This window comes from Parasteatoda tepidariorum, chromosome 4, assembly GCF_043381705.1.
Source record: "Parasteatoda tepidariorum isolate YZ-2023 chromosome 4, CAS_Ptep_4.0, whole genome shotgun sequence".
Taxonomy (NCBI): domain Eukaryota; kingdom Metazoa; phylum Arthropoda; class Arachnida; order Araneae; family Theridiidae; genus Parasteatoda; species Parasteatoda tepidariorum.
In genome coordinates, this window is record NC_092207.1 from 63301744 (window position 1) to 63318666 (window position 16923).

The 16923-nt window shown below is 28.5% G+C and overlaps 1 protein-coding gene across 1 annotated transcript; it reads right to left on the reverse strand.

Moving 5' to 3' along the window:
- Positions 1-750: 750 nt before the first annotated feature.
- LOC107453818 (cuticle protein 10.9) lies at positions 751-16693 on the reverse strand. The gene is made up of 4 exons (XM_016070782.3): positions 16556-16693; positions 6267-6359; positions 3812-4107; positions 751-1048 (listed from the first exon to the last, which is right to left on the reverse strand). Exons 1-3 carry the CDS (start codon positions 16574-16576, stop codon positions 3835-3837), a joined length of 387 nt encoding a protein of 128 aa, XP_015926268.1. The 5' UTR covers positions 16577-16693; the 3' UTR covers positions 751-1048; positions 3812-3834.
- Between the last annotated feature and the right edge of the window lie 230 nt (positions 16694-16923).

The window sequence follows — 16923 nt, forward strand, 5'->3', positions numbered from 1 at the left end:
CTATCGAAATCTATGTTTTTTTTTTGTTGGTTAATTTATGTTAATATTTCTTTTCCAAATGGCAGGCACTGATTTTTATACTTCGCCTTAGAAAATGCCGGAATTATTACTCATTTTACGCTACTCAGTGGGCACCTGTGAACCAAAGTTACGGAGGTGAGCAACATTACCCACGACACACTGCCACAAACCCGTTCCACATCCCACCCAGGCCACATTCACACATTACACATAACAGAGGACAACACAAGAGAGAAACATCCATGCCCAGAGCGGGATTCGAACCGCAGCCACTGGCTTTGCAGTCAGGCGGGCGTCACTTGGCCGGCATTTATGTTAATATACATATCATAAAAATGAAATGTTAATTTGAAAAAATACGAATGCCTCCTTTTGCTATTAATCACAGTTCTGAGGTTTCAAAAGCCGCTCGTGATATCTTTGCTGTGTATAGAGAAAGTTCCATAGCTTGAAAAATTCTTTGTGATGTGTGTTACAAAATAAAAATGGCAGATTTGACCTGAAAGACCACCTCGTTCTGGTCAATTAATTGTAGAGCGATAAAGCCAATTGTTGCATTAACTCATGTCAAACGAGAAGAAAATTAACAGCAGAGAATTTCCTACACTTTAGTTTTTTTTATAAAATTCAAAAATAATTGCTGAAATTTAGCTGTTAACACAACATATAATCAAATTATTTAATTCCTCATTTAAAGAGAGAAGCAAATAAAAAATAAGTAAATTGCAATTCAGTTCAAACACGCACTTTATTTACATATCACATTGGACATTTCACAGTACTGTCAATGCAAAATAAATACAACTATGTGTATCATAGATTGCAGAACACAAAGCATAAACACAAATAATATAAATATGATTTTTTTTTCGAGAGATGATTTTATAAAATGAACCAATTCCAGATGCATGAGTGAGAATGATCTATGAAATGCATATTGGCAGTTGATTCAATGAAAGGTATCATTTAAAATTGTCCTTTATGTACAAAATCGTCTTTTAATCAGTTCTGTTGACCATGCAAAATCCTGTAATAGAAATTAAAGAAAAGCATATCAAAATAACAAGGTATTTCTTTACTAGTTTGCAATTTCATAACGTTAAAATGACACATAACCGTTGATAAAAGGGGCAGGCGATTCTGATGTTTAATAAAGAATGTTGCGAATATTTTATATATTTTTTTTCTTGGTTTTAGCTTATAAGAATTTTTAAAAACTAGAAAAAAGAAGAAAAAAAGTTATAAAATATGCTTGACGTCTTATAAAGTGTGTAGTATTGTAAATAGAAACTATATTGTACATTTATTAAGAAGTTGCATAAAATTGTCGAGCATATAATACACAAAAAAGTTCTTTTTTATTATGTTTCATGGCATACAGTAAAAATTTTTACAGATAAAATGTTTTTTGAGATTTTTTTGAATTCATTACATAATATTTTTTAATTATTGATTTTTTTTGTATGACAATAATATTAACATTAAAACACGTTCACTAATGGTGTCTTTTAAATAAACAGACATGTTGGTTACTGATATTGGTTACACACATATTTTTGCTAAAAAATAAAATTTTGAAATGTATGTTAATTTTCTACTAACTTCTTGTAAATTAAGAATACTTAAAACTAATTCAATCTTAACTCTTTAAATTCAGTATTTAAATTATCTAACTTTTAACACTAAAAAAAAAAATGGATAAATTGCATTTTCAGTAACATTTCTCAACTGCAAATGATTTGAATCATCAAATATTACCGTAAATCAACAATGATTTTACTTAAAATCAAATAAAATTTCCATTTTTTTTTTAATGTAACTTTATATTCTATTAATGATACAAGCTAAAACAAATTTCATAAGGGAGGCATTCTTTGACGATGTTTTCATAGATAAACCATAGACAGCCAATCTGTTTTCATAGATAAAAGTTTACCAATGCGTCTCTCTTTTCTTGAAAAAAATTTATTGATTGTGCAACAGCATAAATCTTATCTAATACTTTTATTATCTTTCGCAAATGGCAAGTTCCTCAAATTATATTTATTTATATATATTATTAATTCTTGTTTGTTTTCATAAAATTTGTTGTTGTTGTTGACGTAGGCCATTGAGGCAATTGGGTTGCGATTGTTCTTGTTTTGCAGTGGCGCCATCTATTGCCAAACTTTTGACTTCTGCCACACCCATACGTCACACCCGTTTATAGAACCCATTCATACATCCATTCATTCATTCATTCATTCATCCACAGATTGTAATTTTGACATGAACTCGATCCATCTCCAATCCAGTACTTCCAGAGGTATAATTTGTTATGGGAACACGAAGGACTTTATGACCCAAAAGATTTAACGTGCACCAGTCACCATTTGCTACACGGGGAGTATTTGGTCGGCTGGATTCAAACTCCCGTTCTTACGAGCTGAAGTCCAGCTACCTACCAACCAAGCTCTCCCGGTCCCCAACATTTTTTGTACAAAAGTTGAAACAAGCTGTATGTTCTTTAATTTGTCACTTCAAAATTGAGTTAAAGTGTTCTAATAGGACAAGAATCGTATAGTAACAATGAGTGTTTTAGAATTTAACCAAATATTCAAAGTTATATTTAATACTTGTATTACTTTAAAAACAAATCAATTTATTTCAAAAGTTTTCTTAATTTCCAACTCTCCATTTTAAAACTGAGTATATAAAGATGGTTGTTTTTTCAACAGGAAAAGAAATGGAATTATTAGGAATCACGTCAGTTTTTCTTCAGACACTATCGTTTTCAAAACTGTTGAAATATAAAATTTGGAAGAACTTGGTTTAGAACTTAAATTCTAGGTTTTATAAGAAATAGCAAAAAAAAAACCCCTTTTAATAATTTAAGGTATAATTTATTTAAATTAATCACAGTCCTAAATGCTTTTTTTAACAGGTTTTATTTTAACACATGAATTATATTTCAAATGTCAAATTATTATATTCTCTATTATAATATTTATAATGTACATTTTATATATATGAGCTAATTATTTACCTTTTAAAGCTTAACTCAGAATTTCCATTCTAAAATTATGGTAAAATAACCGGCAGCAGTCTGCCCTTCCAATTAACCGTAAGGTTTACAGTAAAGAACATTTTTCATACCTACCGTTTTAAAACTGTTCACAATTAGCATGGTTAAGAAACCATATTTATAAAACTATACGGTTTTTTAACCATTAACAACTAGCATGGTTTCAAGACCGTAAACAAAGAGATTTAACTAGACATTGGAGCTAAGTTGTGGTTGAGTTGCGTTTTGTCAAATGAACCGTGGAATGGCTGTTTCACCTATGGTAAGAGATGGGAAATATTAGATTTTTTTTGTTTTAAGAAGTTTTATGGTGCTGCTATCTATGCGTGAAACAGAGTATCGTATTTTAATAGTTTAGTTAGGGTCAGAAATTGGTAAATGCAGGACACTAGAAACTACTCTTCACGTGTTGAAGGGATTGGACTAAATATTGTGGTGTCAACGCTGGGGGTAAAACCACCGTTCTGTCGGTCATGAGATTGATGGATTAGCCCTCTTGGCTATAATTTGTACACAACTACAAGGAACTAAGTGGCTTTATTGGGTGGTCCTAGTTGGTGCTATAAAATTCTGGTTGTATTGGGTGAAAGCTGTTAAAACCACAATTGAATAAATTGTTATTTAAACATTTTTCAGAGAAATTTCTAAGAGTGCATAAGCTTTAGTGAAACACAGTCAACGATGCGCTACCAATTTTTAAAAAAAATATTTATACAAAATACATACTCTTTTGTTTTATTCAGGAAACCTTAATGATAATCTCCCAAATGGCCGTGGTATGATGTTGATTGCATATGGACACTGGCAGGATCTTGGTTAGCGGTTCCTGGTTCGTTGGTTCTCACTTTGGCTCTGAAACCATGTTCGTCGGCTACGTAGTCTACAAGACGATGAATTCCGTGAGCGTCGGTGTATCCGTAGCTACCAATGACTTTTTTGCCGTCACTGTGTTCTTTTCTGTACTGTTGATTGCCGTGGTGGTCCTTAATCTCATAACCGAATCCATATGGATGTGGTGGGTGCTAAAGAGAATTGAAGTGATTAAAAAAAGGAAGCTAAAAAAAATAAAATGATTAAAGAAAGATGCTAAAAAGAATTAGAGTGGTTAAGAAAAAGGATTCTAAAAAGAATTGGAGTGGTTAAAAAAGGAAACTAAAAAGAAATAAAATGGTTAAAAAAAGATGATAAAAAGAATTAGAATAGTTTAAAAAGGATTCTAAAAAGAAGTGAAGAGATTACAAAAAGGAGGCTTAAAAGAAATAAAATGATTAAAGAAAAATGCTAAAAAGAATTAGAGTGGTTAAAAAAAAAGGATTCTAAAAAGAATTGGAGTGGTTGAAAAAGGAAACTAAAAATAAGTAAAATGGTTCAAAGAAGATGCTAAAAAGAATTAGAATGGTTAAAAAAAGGATTCTAAAAAGAATTGGAGTGGTTAAAAAAGGAGGTTAAAAAGAAATAAAATGGTTAAAAATTATGCTAAAAATAATTAGAATGGTTAAAAAGAGGATTCTAAAAAGAAGTGAAGTGATTTAAAAGGAGGCTAAAATGAATCAGGGTTTTTAAAAAGGACTAGAGGGTAAAAAAATAGAGGCTTAAAACAAAAGGTGTGGTAATAATTAGTGCCAAGAGAAGGAAAAAAATTGAAAAGTCGCTAAAAAGACTAAGAGTGCTAAATGGAATAAAAGGTTTCAAAATGTGCTTCAAGAATATAAAGCTCCGAAAGGAATAAAAATGTTAAAGAAATGGTTCTAAAAAGAATAAGAGTACTGTAAAAAACGGAAGTGATAAAAGAAAGAATGATAAATTTATTTTAACTGGAGCAAAGCTTATTTTTTTAAAAATTATTTTACCATCTGTGACATTCGTTGGAAAATGTGCCAATGTAATAATATTTAGTGCATGTTTAAGGAATGAAGAAAGATTCCAAATATTTCTGTTTGTTTGAAGTAAAACTGTTAAAATTTTTAAACTTACAATGCAAAAATTTTATACAACTGAAATGAAATTGAGTTTGAAAAGAAAGAAATTGCATTTCATTTTCAAAATTGCTGTCGCCTCCAAAATTTTCAAAAATACTTTTTTTAGATTGGTAAATAAAAGTAATGTTTCGAGTTGAATAATTCGAAAATAAAATATAATTTTTCTCGATCAAAAGCTAAAGACATACAGATTAATAAGCTTTATTCTAAATCAATGAGAATTTAAAAATTTTCTTTTTAATATAATATTTTTTTTAAAGTAATAAATCTTTTTTTTAAGACCGGCAGCACCGATTTTTAACTCATGTTCTTACATTTTTTTTGTCATAATAGCTAATACAATTTTCGTTAATAAAAACATCATTCGCAATTTGATGCTGACAGTTTCCTCAGATATTTTTGGAAGTTTTCTTTGAAGGGTTTTAAAATATGATTTAAACACTGATTTAAACTGCATTCAACAAAATGTATAGAAATTTCTATTTCGGTATTGAACTTTTTTGAAATGTTCTTCATTTCAAAATTACATTTTCGAGTTTTAAAATTTTTCCTTAGTAAATAGCGTTAAAAAAAAGATTTACATTTCTTTGTATATCCCTTGCTTTGCATTGACTTACATTAACATCAATAATGAAAGTTTCATTTCAGAGAATATTGAAATATATCAAGATACATTAATTTTTTTAAACAATCATTAATTAATGAGTTAAAATATAAGTTAAGATTACATTAATAGTAAGATTAGATTATTTAATTGATATGCAGTGTGTTTAAAAATAAAAATTGTCAAATATTTCGAGAAATAAACATCAGTTCATAAATCTAAAAAACACGAAAGAAATATTTTCAAAAGACGCATTTAATCTTACCAAACTTACCCCCTAACTTGACCTCTTGGGAAATAGAGTAACTTAACATCATTATAGGATAATTTTAATTTACACAATATTGAACATGGATTTGGATTCTTCAGAAAAAAATAACCCGATTTGGTCTCACTTTTTGAATTTTGGTTCACAGATGGCACTGCAATCTTGAAATGAAAATGAGAGTCATAAGAGGTGATGATGGGGTGTTATGAAATGCATTATATGAAATTATTTCTAAACTTTTAATTAGATGAGTATTGCTCGAGTTATATGGTCGTTTTGACACTTTACGAACATTCTGCATAATTTCATACTTTAATGTTTGCTACTTACTTTTGGCTCATATCCATAGGCATTTATGGATTCATAACCTGGATATTCTGCTGAAACACTGATCACAAGTAAGCTGAAAGCTACTGTAAGTACCTGAAAAGTCAAACCAAAATGTTTTTAACTGCTTTATGCCTGAAAATTAACACAGAAAATCTTGAATAATCACTTTTTTTCAATAAAAACTAGCTTTTGACTGTGTAAAGGAGTCTGAAAAGAAAGACCATGCTCATATTTTCATGAGAGTAATAAATGTTTTTTGGTAGCTCGCTCCATTTAAATATATATATATATATATATTACATGTATATNAAATACACATATAATAAATAAAACCTTAACAATACAAATGAAAATACACATAAAAAAACGAACAAATGTTTAGAATAGTATTTGCTGATTCTCTAAATTTAAAATTCAACCCTTTTCATCCCTAATTTCGAATGGCCCCAATTATGCCACTCTAATTCTAAGTTTCATTCAGTCGTTATTCGTTTACTCGTATTTTAAAAACCGTCTGCTCTATTGTCAACTAGAACAGACTTTTCGTTCTGTGAGACTAAACTTATCTCGACAGGGGAGAGAAAGAAGAGAATTCTTTTTATAGCTGCCAACATTTTTCGCGCTGAATCACCGGTCGCCTGCTTTGTCACTCAACTCAACTCTTTTACACTCGCACCCCACTTCCCCCTAAAGTTTCACCTAAGTGGCGGAAACAAACGCTAAAAACAGATTAGAGCGTTTCACAGTGATTAAAAAAAACATGTCCGCGGAATGAAAACATTTATCCAATGTGTTGATAAAACACTCAGGCGATATTTTTTTTCTCCCACTCAATTCCGCAGTTTTACAGAAATAGAGATAACTTGTAGTTAGATGTTTAGACAGTACGATGACAGATAAACCTCAATTTCTATTTGGGAAAAAATTCTAAAAAGAAGGTTTTTAAAAAAAATGCTTTATGAAGTTTAAAAAAAGAATGTTCTATTAAATAGAGAAACAGTTATGAAAATATCGTTTGCTTTTTTTCATTGTTATATATATATATATATATATATATAATATTGTTGTAGAGGAGTATATTGTTGTAACGAAAGGCAATGAAGTTATCATACAGGGTGGTTCAAAAATATTCATCAAAAATGTAAAGGCAGGTAAAGGGGACCTAATAAACCATATTTCATAAAGGAATGTTTACGTAGAAATGCAGCCTTAAGCCGATAGACGGCGCTACTGCTTACTAATGCTATTTACCCAACTTTGTTAAGGTTGCTTATTTTTGAGTAGCTATTGTAAACTTTAAATGACTGTAATTTGATTGTAAACTGCTTGACTGCTTTTAATAGTTAAGAACTCTGTAAAAATTACTTTTAATTGGATAGTCATTAGTTTTCCAAAAAATCCAAACTTGATAATGTCATATTTCTGATCAGAAATCATTGCATAAATCATATTTGCAATTAAAAATAAACTGCATCTATTTAAGAAAGTTCTTCATGACATATTTGTATGTAGTTAATTAATGTTAACTTTATTTTTCTTAATCAAAGCGGAATGAATTTGCGTGGAGATTTAAATTTTGATATATATAAAGAAAGGAAAATAACAATTCACAATTAATTCCGATCGAAGCTAAAATATTCACATTTTAGGTCAGTGAAATGAGTTTATTTTTAATTAGGGAGCAAATTTAATCAGATGTAAATGCGTAGATGAATAACGGTATCTAATTTGTATTCATCTCTTGAATATTATTATTTCAAATGAGTTTTTATTATACTACGTTCTCTTATCATTATTCAATTTCAAAAGAGCTGCCGAGTTTCTAATTTGGCTTCAAAACAATTATTAAAGTGCTATAAGTGCAATTTTAATACTACTTTCATTTAGTGTTCTGCTATGATAAAGATAAAAATACATTTCGTGTGTTTTTCAAACTCTATTTATATAAAGGTTTTCTCAACTAATTTTATTTTTTTTTTCCTCCAGATTATTCTTAAAAGAATTAAGTTGTCCTTGAACTAAATATTGCAACTGTCTTTTTAAGGATTTTAATGTTTTTCATTTCTTAAGTAAAAATATTAAGATAATTCATTCCGTATACAATGCGAATATTTTTGTTAATTGACAAATTTTTTTCAATTGTGTTCAACGAATTCCGTCCAAAAAATCGAACTAAATATTCAAATTTAAAATAAAAAAATTTCAAGAACCGTCTTTTGCTACTATTTGCTGCTTTGTACATATTGAATAAATTGTATTTCAAATAAGAAATTGAAACGTTCTTTATAAAAAATGCATATTTAACACAGTGAAAATATTATTTTGATTTAAAATTGAATTTTATTAATTCTGATGTATTAATATTTTTAAAAACAATGCGTTTTGGAGTAAAGTAATTAAAATTGCTACTGTAAAAATGCTTTATTCACTAACTTTCTTAAAAAAATAAATAATAAAATAAACAATGAAACAATTAATTACCACGCTGTTTGGTAGTAAATGTGGTGAAATTTGTTAGTTATATAATGATACCTTATACAGTAAAGTGCAGAACTGCAATTTTAAAAAATTACATAAAAAATTATATAAAATTGATAAACTAAGAATTGCGTGAAACTGTTAAAGCAAACATATTGCGGAAAATTTATGTCTTTTTTAATAGATTTTCTTTTCAATGAAGACATTAAATTGTTTGTAATGCGCTTGAAATTATGTGCTGTTAGTCAAAAAATTGAATAAATAAATAAATAAAACTGAAAAATTAAATAAAAAACGTGACTACATGCACTGTAAAAGCCGTGATGGCTCAGGGAATAGAGCGTGCCCAGAATGAATCCCAGCAATGGCTGGTTGATACGAATTCTGCATCTGGCTTGCACCGACCGCAGTGCTGACGTAAAATATCCACAGTGGTAGACGGATCATGGGTTAGAGTCAGGGTTTGAAAAAACCCGGGGATTTTTGAAAAAACCCAACCCGCCTGGGTTTTATTGAAAAAACCCGGGGAAAATTGGGTTTTATTTGAAAAAACCCGGGGAAAATTGGGTTTTATTTGAAAAAACCCGGGGAAAATTGGGTTTTTTCATTTAGTGCTCATAAATTTTACTGTGAAAATATTTTTATTTATTAAATAGTGTTGTATAAGTAAGCACTAAAATTTCATCTGACTTTTACTCTTATAAAAATTTTTTTCTTTTTTTTTAAAGCCAGAAAATAAAACTGTTTAAATTTGTTAATGTATCACTTGGTAAAAAGAGAAAAAAAATTGTTTCTTTTCAATTTTTTTAAACATATGAATTAATAATAATAACTTGCTTATTAATATAAAAAGCACGCAACTATATTCGAAAAATTGATCTTTTCAGACTATATTATTTAAATTATTATTTGATTTAATACCATTAAAATATTACTTTTTGAAAAAACCCACTTAAAGTTTTCAATAGTACCTACTATAAAATTATATGAAGATTCGAGCTTCTTTTACTTTACTAATATTAAAAACTTAATCACATAAATCAAGCAACTCTATTTGACAAATTTATGCTGCACAATAAATTATATAAAAGTAAATGCAAAACAATAAGTTTTAGTAAAAAAATAAATAAAAAATGTGAAAAAACCCACTTATCGTTCTGAGAGGGTTTTTTCAAGGTGGGCCCACCCGATAAAACCCGGGCGGGTTTTTTCAAAGTGGGCCCACTTGGCGAACCCTGGTTAGAGTCCCCTTGCCGTCAGGCTAACTGTGGGAAGTTTTCCTCTCCATGTAATGCAAATGAGGATTAGTTCCATTAAAGGAGTCCTCCACGAAGGCATATTTCTCCCAATGCTTGATCCAAGAGTTCCTTTATCAAAATTTCAAGGCTATAGAGTTGAACATTAGTAGTCGTAAACCAAAAATTGGGTCGGCTGTTCAACGACAGTTATAAATCTTCTATATGCACTGTAAAATTTTTTAGTTACACCTCAACTCCGAAAATGATGGCAGCTATACACCAAAATTTTTTACACTGTTGATAATGGCATAAAAATTATTTACTCTGCCAAATTTACTTTTCAGTCTTGTATTTTTACTAAGTGTGAGGCAATAAGAACTGCAGTTTTGAAAATCAACCGGAAAACATTCACTTTACGAACGGAAAAATTACTAAATGAATGGTTTTAATATCATATATTTTAGTTTTATCACTAGAATAATGTCTTTTATTTATTTATTTTTATTAGAAATGTCATTGCCATGCACTACGGAAATTTCACCAGAATATTCTTCTATATATTTCCGTGTAAATATTTAGGCTCAACAAGTACAGAGATGTCAAATTTCTAATAAAAAGTATAGCTTTCCTTCTGCTTTTTTTAAAAAAACTTATTACTTTCTTTTACGGGAGTACGGTAATTTAAGAATAATTTTTTTCTTCGTTTAACTCTATTTCTTATACACAAATATCTAACGATTTCATTGAGAAGTTTTTTATTTATTTAGTTTTAAATTCATGTAATTCTTAAATAAAAGTCGGTATTTTAACTAGTTCGCGATCGGAGAAAAGCGAAGGAAACATTTCCCCTGACTCACACGCTCCGAGAGTATACGTACTAAAGAGTATACTAATACGAGTTGTAATACGAGAGAGCCGAATTCAGAATACGCCCGTGTGATCATGGGCTGCTTGAGTTAGAAAAAATTGTTTCATAAATGATATTTTGGGTCTTGTAGGGAGAATCGCGTGATCACGTATATATGATTACGGTCTTGAAAGTTAAAATTAATCCTTTTACTTCTGTAGTTATTCGCATAGATAATTGAAAATATTTTCGTTTTGTTTTCGGTCATCGGAAAATCAGTATATAACCCGTTCAGGATCGGAGAAAAGCGAAAGAAGCATTTACACAGACTCACACGCTCTGAGAGTATACGTACAAAAGAGTATACTAATACGAGTTGTAATACGAGAGCGGCGAATTCAGAATACGCCCGTGTGATCATGGGCTGCTTGAGTTACAAAAATTTGTTTCATAAATGATATTTTGGATCTTGTAGGGAGAATCGCATGATCACATGTATATGATTACGGGCTTTGAAAGGTTAAATTAATCCTTTTACTTCTGTAGTTATTTGCATAGATAATTGAAAATATTTTCGCTTTGTTTTCGGTCATCGGAAAGTGAGTATATAACCCTTTCAGGATCGGAGAAAAGCGAAAGAAGCATTTACACAATCTCGCACTCTCCAAGAGTATACTAATACGAGTTGTAATACGAGAGTACCGAATTCACAATACGCCAGTGTGATCATGGGCGGCTTGAGTCAGAAAAATTCACTTTATACTTGATATTTTGGGTCTTGTAGGGAGAATTGCGTGATCACATGTACATGATCACAGTCTTGAAATCTTAAACTAATCCTTTTACTTCTGTAGCTATTCGCATAGATAATTGAAATTAATTTCTTTTCTTTTCAGGGTCTGCTGGTCCAACGGAGAAAGTAAAGCCTCATCAAATAAAAAATGCACTTTTGTTTTGTTTTCCTTTGAAATAATTCGATTTTACACTTCACTGGCTTTACAATAAATGACCTTTCTCCGAATTTTAATTCATATCATTGTTTTACTGAAAAAAAATCCTGAAATTTTCTTACTTTCTTGCTTGTTATTCCTTTATTCGATGAGAATATAGATCAGATTTCAGTATTATTTAGAATGTTTATAAATTGTAAAATAAATCAAGTTTTATGTCGTAAAAAGAATGTCTATTTTTAACTGAATACAAACCCATATCCCACTTTTCACCTTTCAGTTTGAAAGTACCTATTGTTTTATCTGAAGGTTTTCGTATTTTTGCTCATCCGGGTGCTTGTCATTAATAGATTCAAATCGCTTAAGAGGAAATTCACGAAACTGTTTAGAATTATTTTGTTTTATCTCACGCTCAAGAAGATAATGTATTTAAATTCTGATGTAAACATTCTTATTATAATTATTCAAAAACAAAAAAATCAAAATAAATATGCTGAAAAAAGTAGAAGAGAATAAAAAACAGAACTCCTTAAGTTATAGGTTGTAGATCGAAATGGGAGCTGATTCTCAAACTAGTAGCCTAGCTTGATATCTATACCCTTGATAGCTATATCTTCAACATATAAGGAGTTTGAGGCAGCAAAGTGATACGTTACATTCTTTTCCAATGTTGATATTTTCCCTCAATGTGTATCTAAGTGTTGTTTCCAGGTAGGTACTCCACGAATTTGCGGAATATCCCCTAGAGAGCAGCACAATGGATTGAAGCATCCTATAGTTGGCAAAATAATCGCTTCCTTTTTCAGCAGAAACATTTGTCAAAAACGCTCTCCTTTATAATTTAGAAATGCAGCTCATTACTTTATTGCCCCAAACATAAAACCTATATTACTTGTTCTGGAAAAACGTTTTTAGTACGGTAAAACATCCCTAAATGGAAAGTTTTAAGCAGCTCGAATATAACAGTACAAACACTTGTGATTGGATTTTAACAAGTACTGCTAATTTAAATATTCATTTGATTAACATAGCACGACATTTATGAGGAAGTACAATTTTTTTCTAGTGGGCTCCCCCCCCCCTGGTTCGCAGACTTCCGAAGACTGGTCTCTAATTTTATATGGTTGCTTTGAAAACTATGTACGCTTCTCTCGCTATTAAGTTAAGCATGCTAAGCTTAACATTTTGAATGTTAATTTAAGTTTAACATTTAAAATGTGTTCTAGCGTAAATCATAAGAGCAAAGCAATTATTAAAATATTTGAAATTAATTCCTCTTTAAAAAATTCGAATTTTTAGTCGGAAATTAGTCATTGAAATAAAAAGTTTTAAATTGAAATAAATGAATGCAATAGAAAAACGTTCAGAAGCAAAATAATAAAAATGGTTTTAAAAAGCAGGTACTACTAAAGATTTTCAGAATTATAAATTTTAGAACTTTCGGCAATAACTGTAAAGCTACTGTTATTATTGCGAATAAAATAATTATTATTGAACCTGTATAGGCATAGTTAAAAAGTAATATCGACACTTTTCTCGTTGATATGAATTATTCGTTTTTAACCTTTCTGTTTTTCCCAATTCATAGCTCAGTTTGTTTCAGCTTTTTTTTTGTCCACGCGAAAAAGGAATTATTCTTCTGAAAATCGTTAACATGTACGTTTACGCTTTCATGCTTATGACAGCTCTCATGCTTAGTATCTTAATTCTTTCTAGTTCTTAATTTTGTAGCTAGTGTGAAAAAGAAAAGAAGACTTTCTTTGTAGTGATGATGGAATGGGAAAAAAAATTTAAAAAAAAAGTGTCGCTGAGGTTATAGGTCAGGTGGTTGAGTATCAGATGTCTTCTTCTCGAGTTGAAAGAATTCGACTATATTTATGCTTTATACTTAAACTATTTATATTCATTATATTTACTACATCTGATGTTAAAGTTCATTTAAGGTGTTTATTAAAAAAAAACTTTTATTTACACGCATTTCAAATAAACAAGTTTTTAAATATACTTGAAAACTTTTTTTGTAAATTTTTCCAATAAATCATAGTTACAAGCTTTATTAATATTTTTTTTTAAGATTACGGTTTGATGCTTTTACATAATATATTATTATAAAGTTATTCTCAAACTTTGTAAAGAGCTACTGAGAATTTAAGAAAAATTTATTTTTTCATATTGTAATATTTTTAAGCACAATAAAATTTGCATAAAAGCTCCAGTACCTTTTTGAACTTTGTAATGGATTCACCAATTGGGACTTATTTTATATTGACGTATAAATGAAAAGTCATATAAAAATCTACGAACATGAAGAGAATGTTCTTTTTTTAATTTTTTTTCTTCAAAAAAGTGAAAAATGAAGTGAATTATCCAAATATGCCTTCAATAAATTTTTATGATATGTGTATCCTGCATTAGAGAACGAAAAATAAGTCTTTTTAATCGCAATTTGAGAAGTTTTAAAAGGAAAGTATTTAATAAATGTATACAAATGAAACTATACAAAAAAGCTTGCAAAAATTTAAATGAAAGTATTACTCGAAATTTGAATTTCTTTTTAAACACAACTACTACTTAAGTTAAAATAATTTTTATCATAATTATTAACATTTTACAGAATATTTTATGCATTTCCACATTTTCTCTTATTATAGGATGTTTGTGGCTTTTATCTTGTATGATTTTAATATTGATAATGTTCAAACTTCTTTGATTTGGGGAAAATTGTCAGTTGTAAAAGATATTTTAGTAAGAGGTATAATTAAACACAGTCGTGAATGTATTATATGACAATGAAAAAAATTCTCAATTTTTTTTAATAAGAAATATATTTGAATCTAATAAATTACGCGAAATGCTATAATTATTTTTAATTATGTGCGAAACAAACTTAATAATATTGAAAAAAGGGAACTTTAAGGTTTGTCAGATACTATGCTTGTTTGCTTATAGATCTGTTATATTTTAGATAGTATAATATATATTTTTGGAAATTGTTTTTGATTGTTTTGGGAGAGTAGGATACGTACTACATAGTAACTAAAATTCAGCATAATATATACAGATATAATTCAATATTATGCTTACTAAGGTAAAAGTTTAAATTTAGCAATTTTATTTTTTCTGATTAAAAAATTCTCCTTCAAAGTTTGTTATATTTTTATGTTTCAAAATTTTAGCGATAACTTTCCAAAAGTATAAATTTGAATAGTGATTAAAGAATAGTGAATATTTGAAAAAGAATAATAAAAAACACTCCAGAAGAAAGTAACTCTGAATAAATGGTTTGTCTAAATAAATTTTCTGAATAATCTGCCTAAAATTAGAAAAAATATTTGTATACTTTTTTATGGAATAATTTTTAATTAATTGAGTACTACAATAATTATTTTAATACAATATGTTAGCATGAAATACTTATCATCCATGAAATCAGTCAGTTTCGTTCAAAATTTAAGTAATTATAAAGCATTAGTGCAAAATTCAGAAGATATTGTTTTTCATGTTTTGTAGCATAATAATGATTCATAAATTGGTTTAATTCAATAGAATATATTTTGAACAAAAAAGTTTTATCTTTACCAAAAAGGCCAGATTTTTTTTAAAAAAAATAGTTCAATAAATTGCCGTAAAATTTTATTTTTAAAATTATGAAATGATTTTAAGAATTAAATTACTTGTCATATTTCAGAACACTAATTTTTATAATCTCTAAAATATTTTTAGAATAAACAGGGTGAATTAACACTTTGTAATTTATTTTGGGTATTAATTGCTTTAAATTTTTTTATTGGAAAAACATTTAAATGGTAAAATTGCTCTGTAAAAATTAATTACTATTACGTTCTTCTTAAATTGCAATATTCAGCTTTTCATAAATAGTTAAATTATTGAAACGAAATAAACGATGAAAATTATATATGTTTACTTATTTCGTGTTTTTTGCAATTATTATAATAACATTCATGATAATATTAACTTTCTTTCTTGGTTCTTTAATATTAACTTTACTAAATACATGAATTTATTATTATTTACATTTTTAAACTTAGATAAATTATTAAAAAAGGGATAATGATAAAGAAATTTTTTTCTGCTAGTAAGTTTTGCACGGATTTATAAAAATTGAAATTTAGCATTATTTTTTGGAGTTTATTTTCATATAATTTTTTGCAGATTATAAACAAAAAAAATTGCATTACTAATCTTAAAGTTACACAAAGCAATATATAATAATGATTAAATTTAAAACTAATTCCATTCCATTCATTTTCAAATGTTATATTATTTAATAAACGATTACAAATAATTTTATGGAACATATTAACAAAAAACTTGCAGTACGGGTCTTAATGTTACATAATACCAATATATGTCATAATCATTAAATTTAAAATTTCTCTTATTCAATTAATTTTCATTCATTGCGTTTTTTACCAAATAAAATGAATAATTTCAACTACTTTTTCGTAAAACATTAACAGAATATTTGCAATATTAAGATCATACAATACAAATATATCATACTAAATTTAAAATTAATTCCCCTCCATTAATTGGCAGAAAATTTACAGTATAGATCTTAAAGTTAGGCAATACAACTATATCATATTAACTAAATTTAAAAATAATTCTTTTTCATTCATTATATTTTTTAATACACTTAAAAATGAATAATTTGAAACGCTGAGATGTAATTTTAAAAAAGTAAATCGAAATGTAACAGCTATGTTTATCCTAAATGTTACATAAATTAGAAAAAAAAAAAAGAGAACTCACATGGAACAGAATTCTATTCATGATTGAATGAAATCGTAATCCGTCAAAATTCGAACTTTCTTGAAGTGATAGGCAGAGAAACTACGATTCCTTCATAATGGGAGACGGAGCTTATATAGTGGAATTATAGCGTGCGCGTTCAACTGGAGAAAGTGTAGACATTAGTAGGTCAGCGGTCGTCCGTTAGGGGGCGGGGGTAACTATTCACACGATGGTGTTGTCTTTAATTTACTATTCATTAATATTTGGGTGTGAGATTTCGATTATTGTGTTTATTCTTGTAAGCGAAGGCCGGTATTGTTTCCTTTTCCTTGTTTCCTTATTGGTCCACAATTTGCTTGCTCTTTTCATGAATTTATTAGTTTCAT

Excerpts from the sequence above, each read along its gene's own strand:
- LOC107453818 (XM_016070782.3), bottom strand. The coding sequence starts at position 16,576 with ATGAATAGAATTCTGTTCCAT. Across the intron at positions 6,360-16,555 it reads TGAATAGAATTCTGTTCCAT|GTACTTACAGTAGCTTTCAG; the intron begins GTGAGTTCTCTT and ends TTGACTTTTCAG. Across the intron at positions 4,108-6,266 it reads CCTATGGATATGAGCCAAAA|CACCCACCACATCCATATGG; the intron begins GTAAGTAGCAAA and ends AATTCTCTTTAG.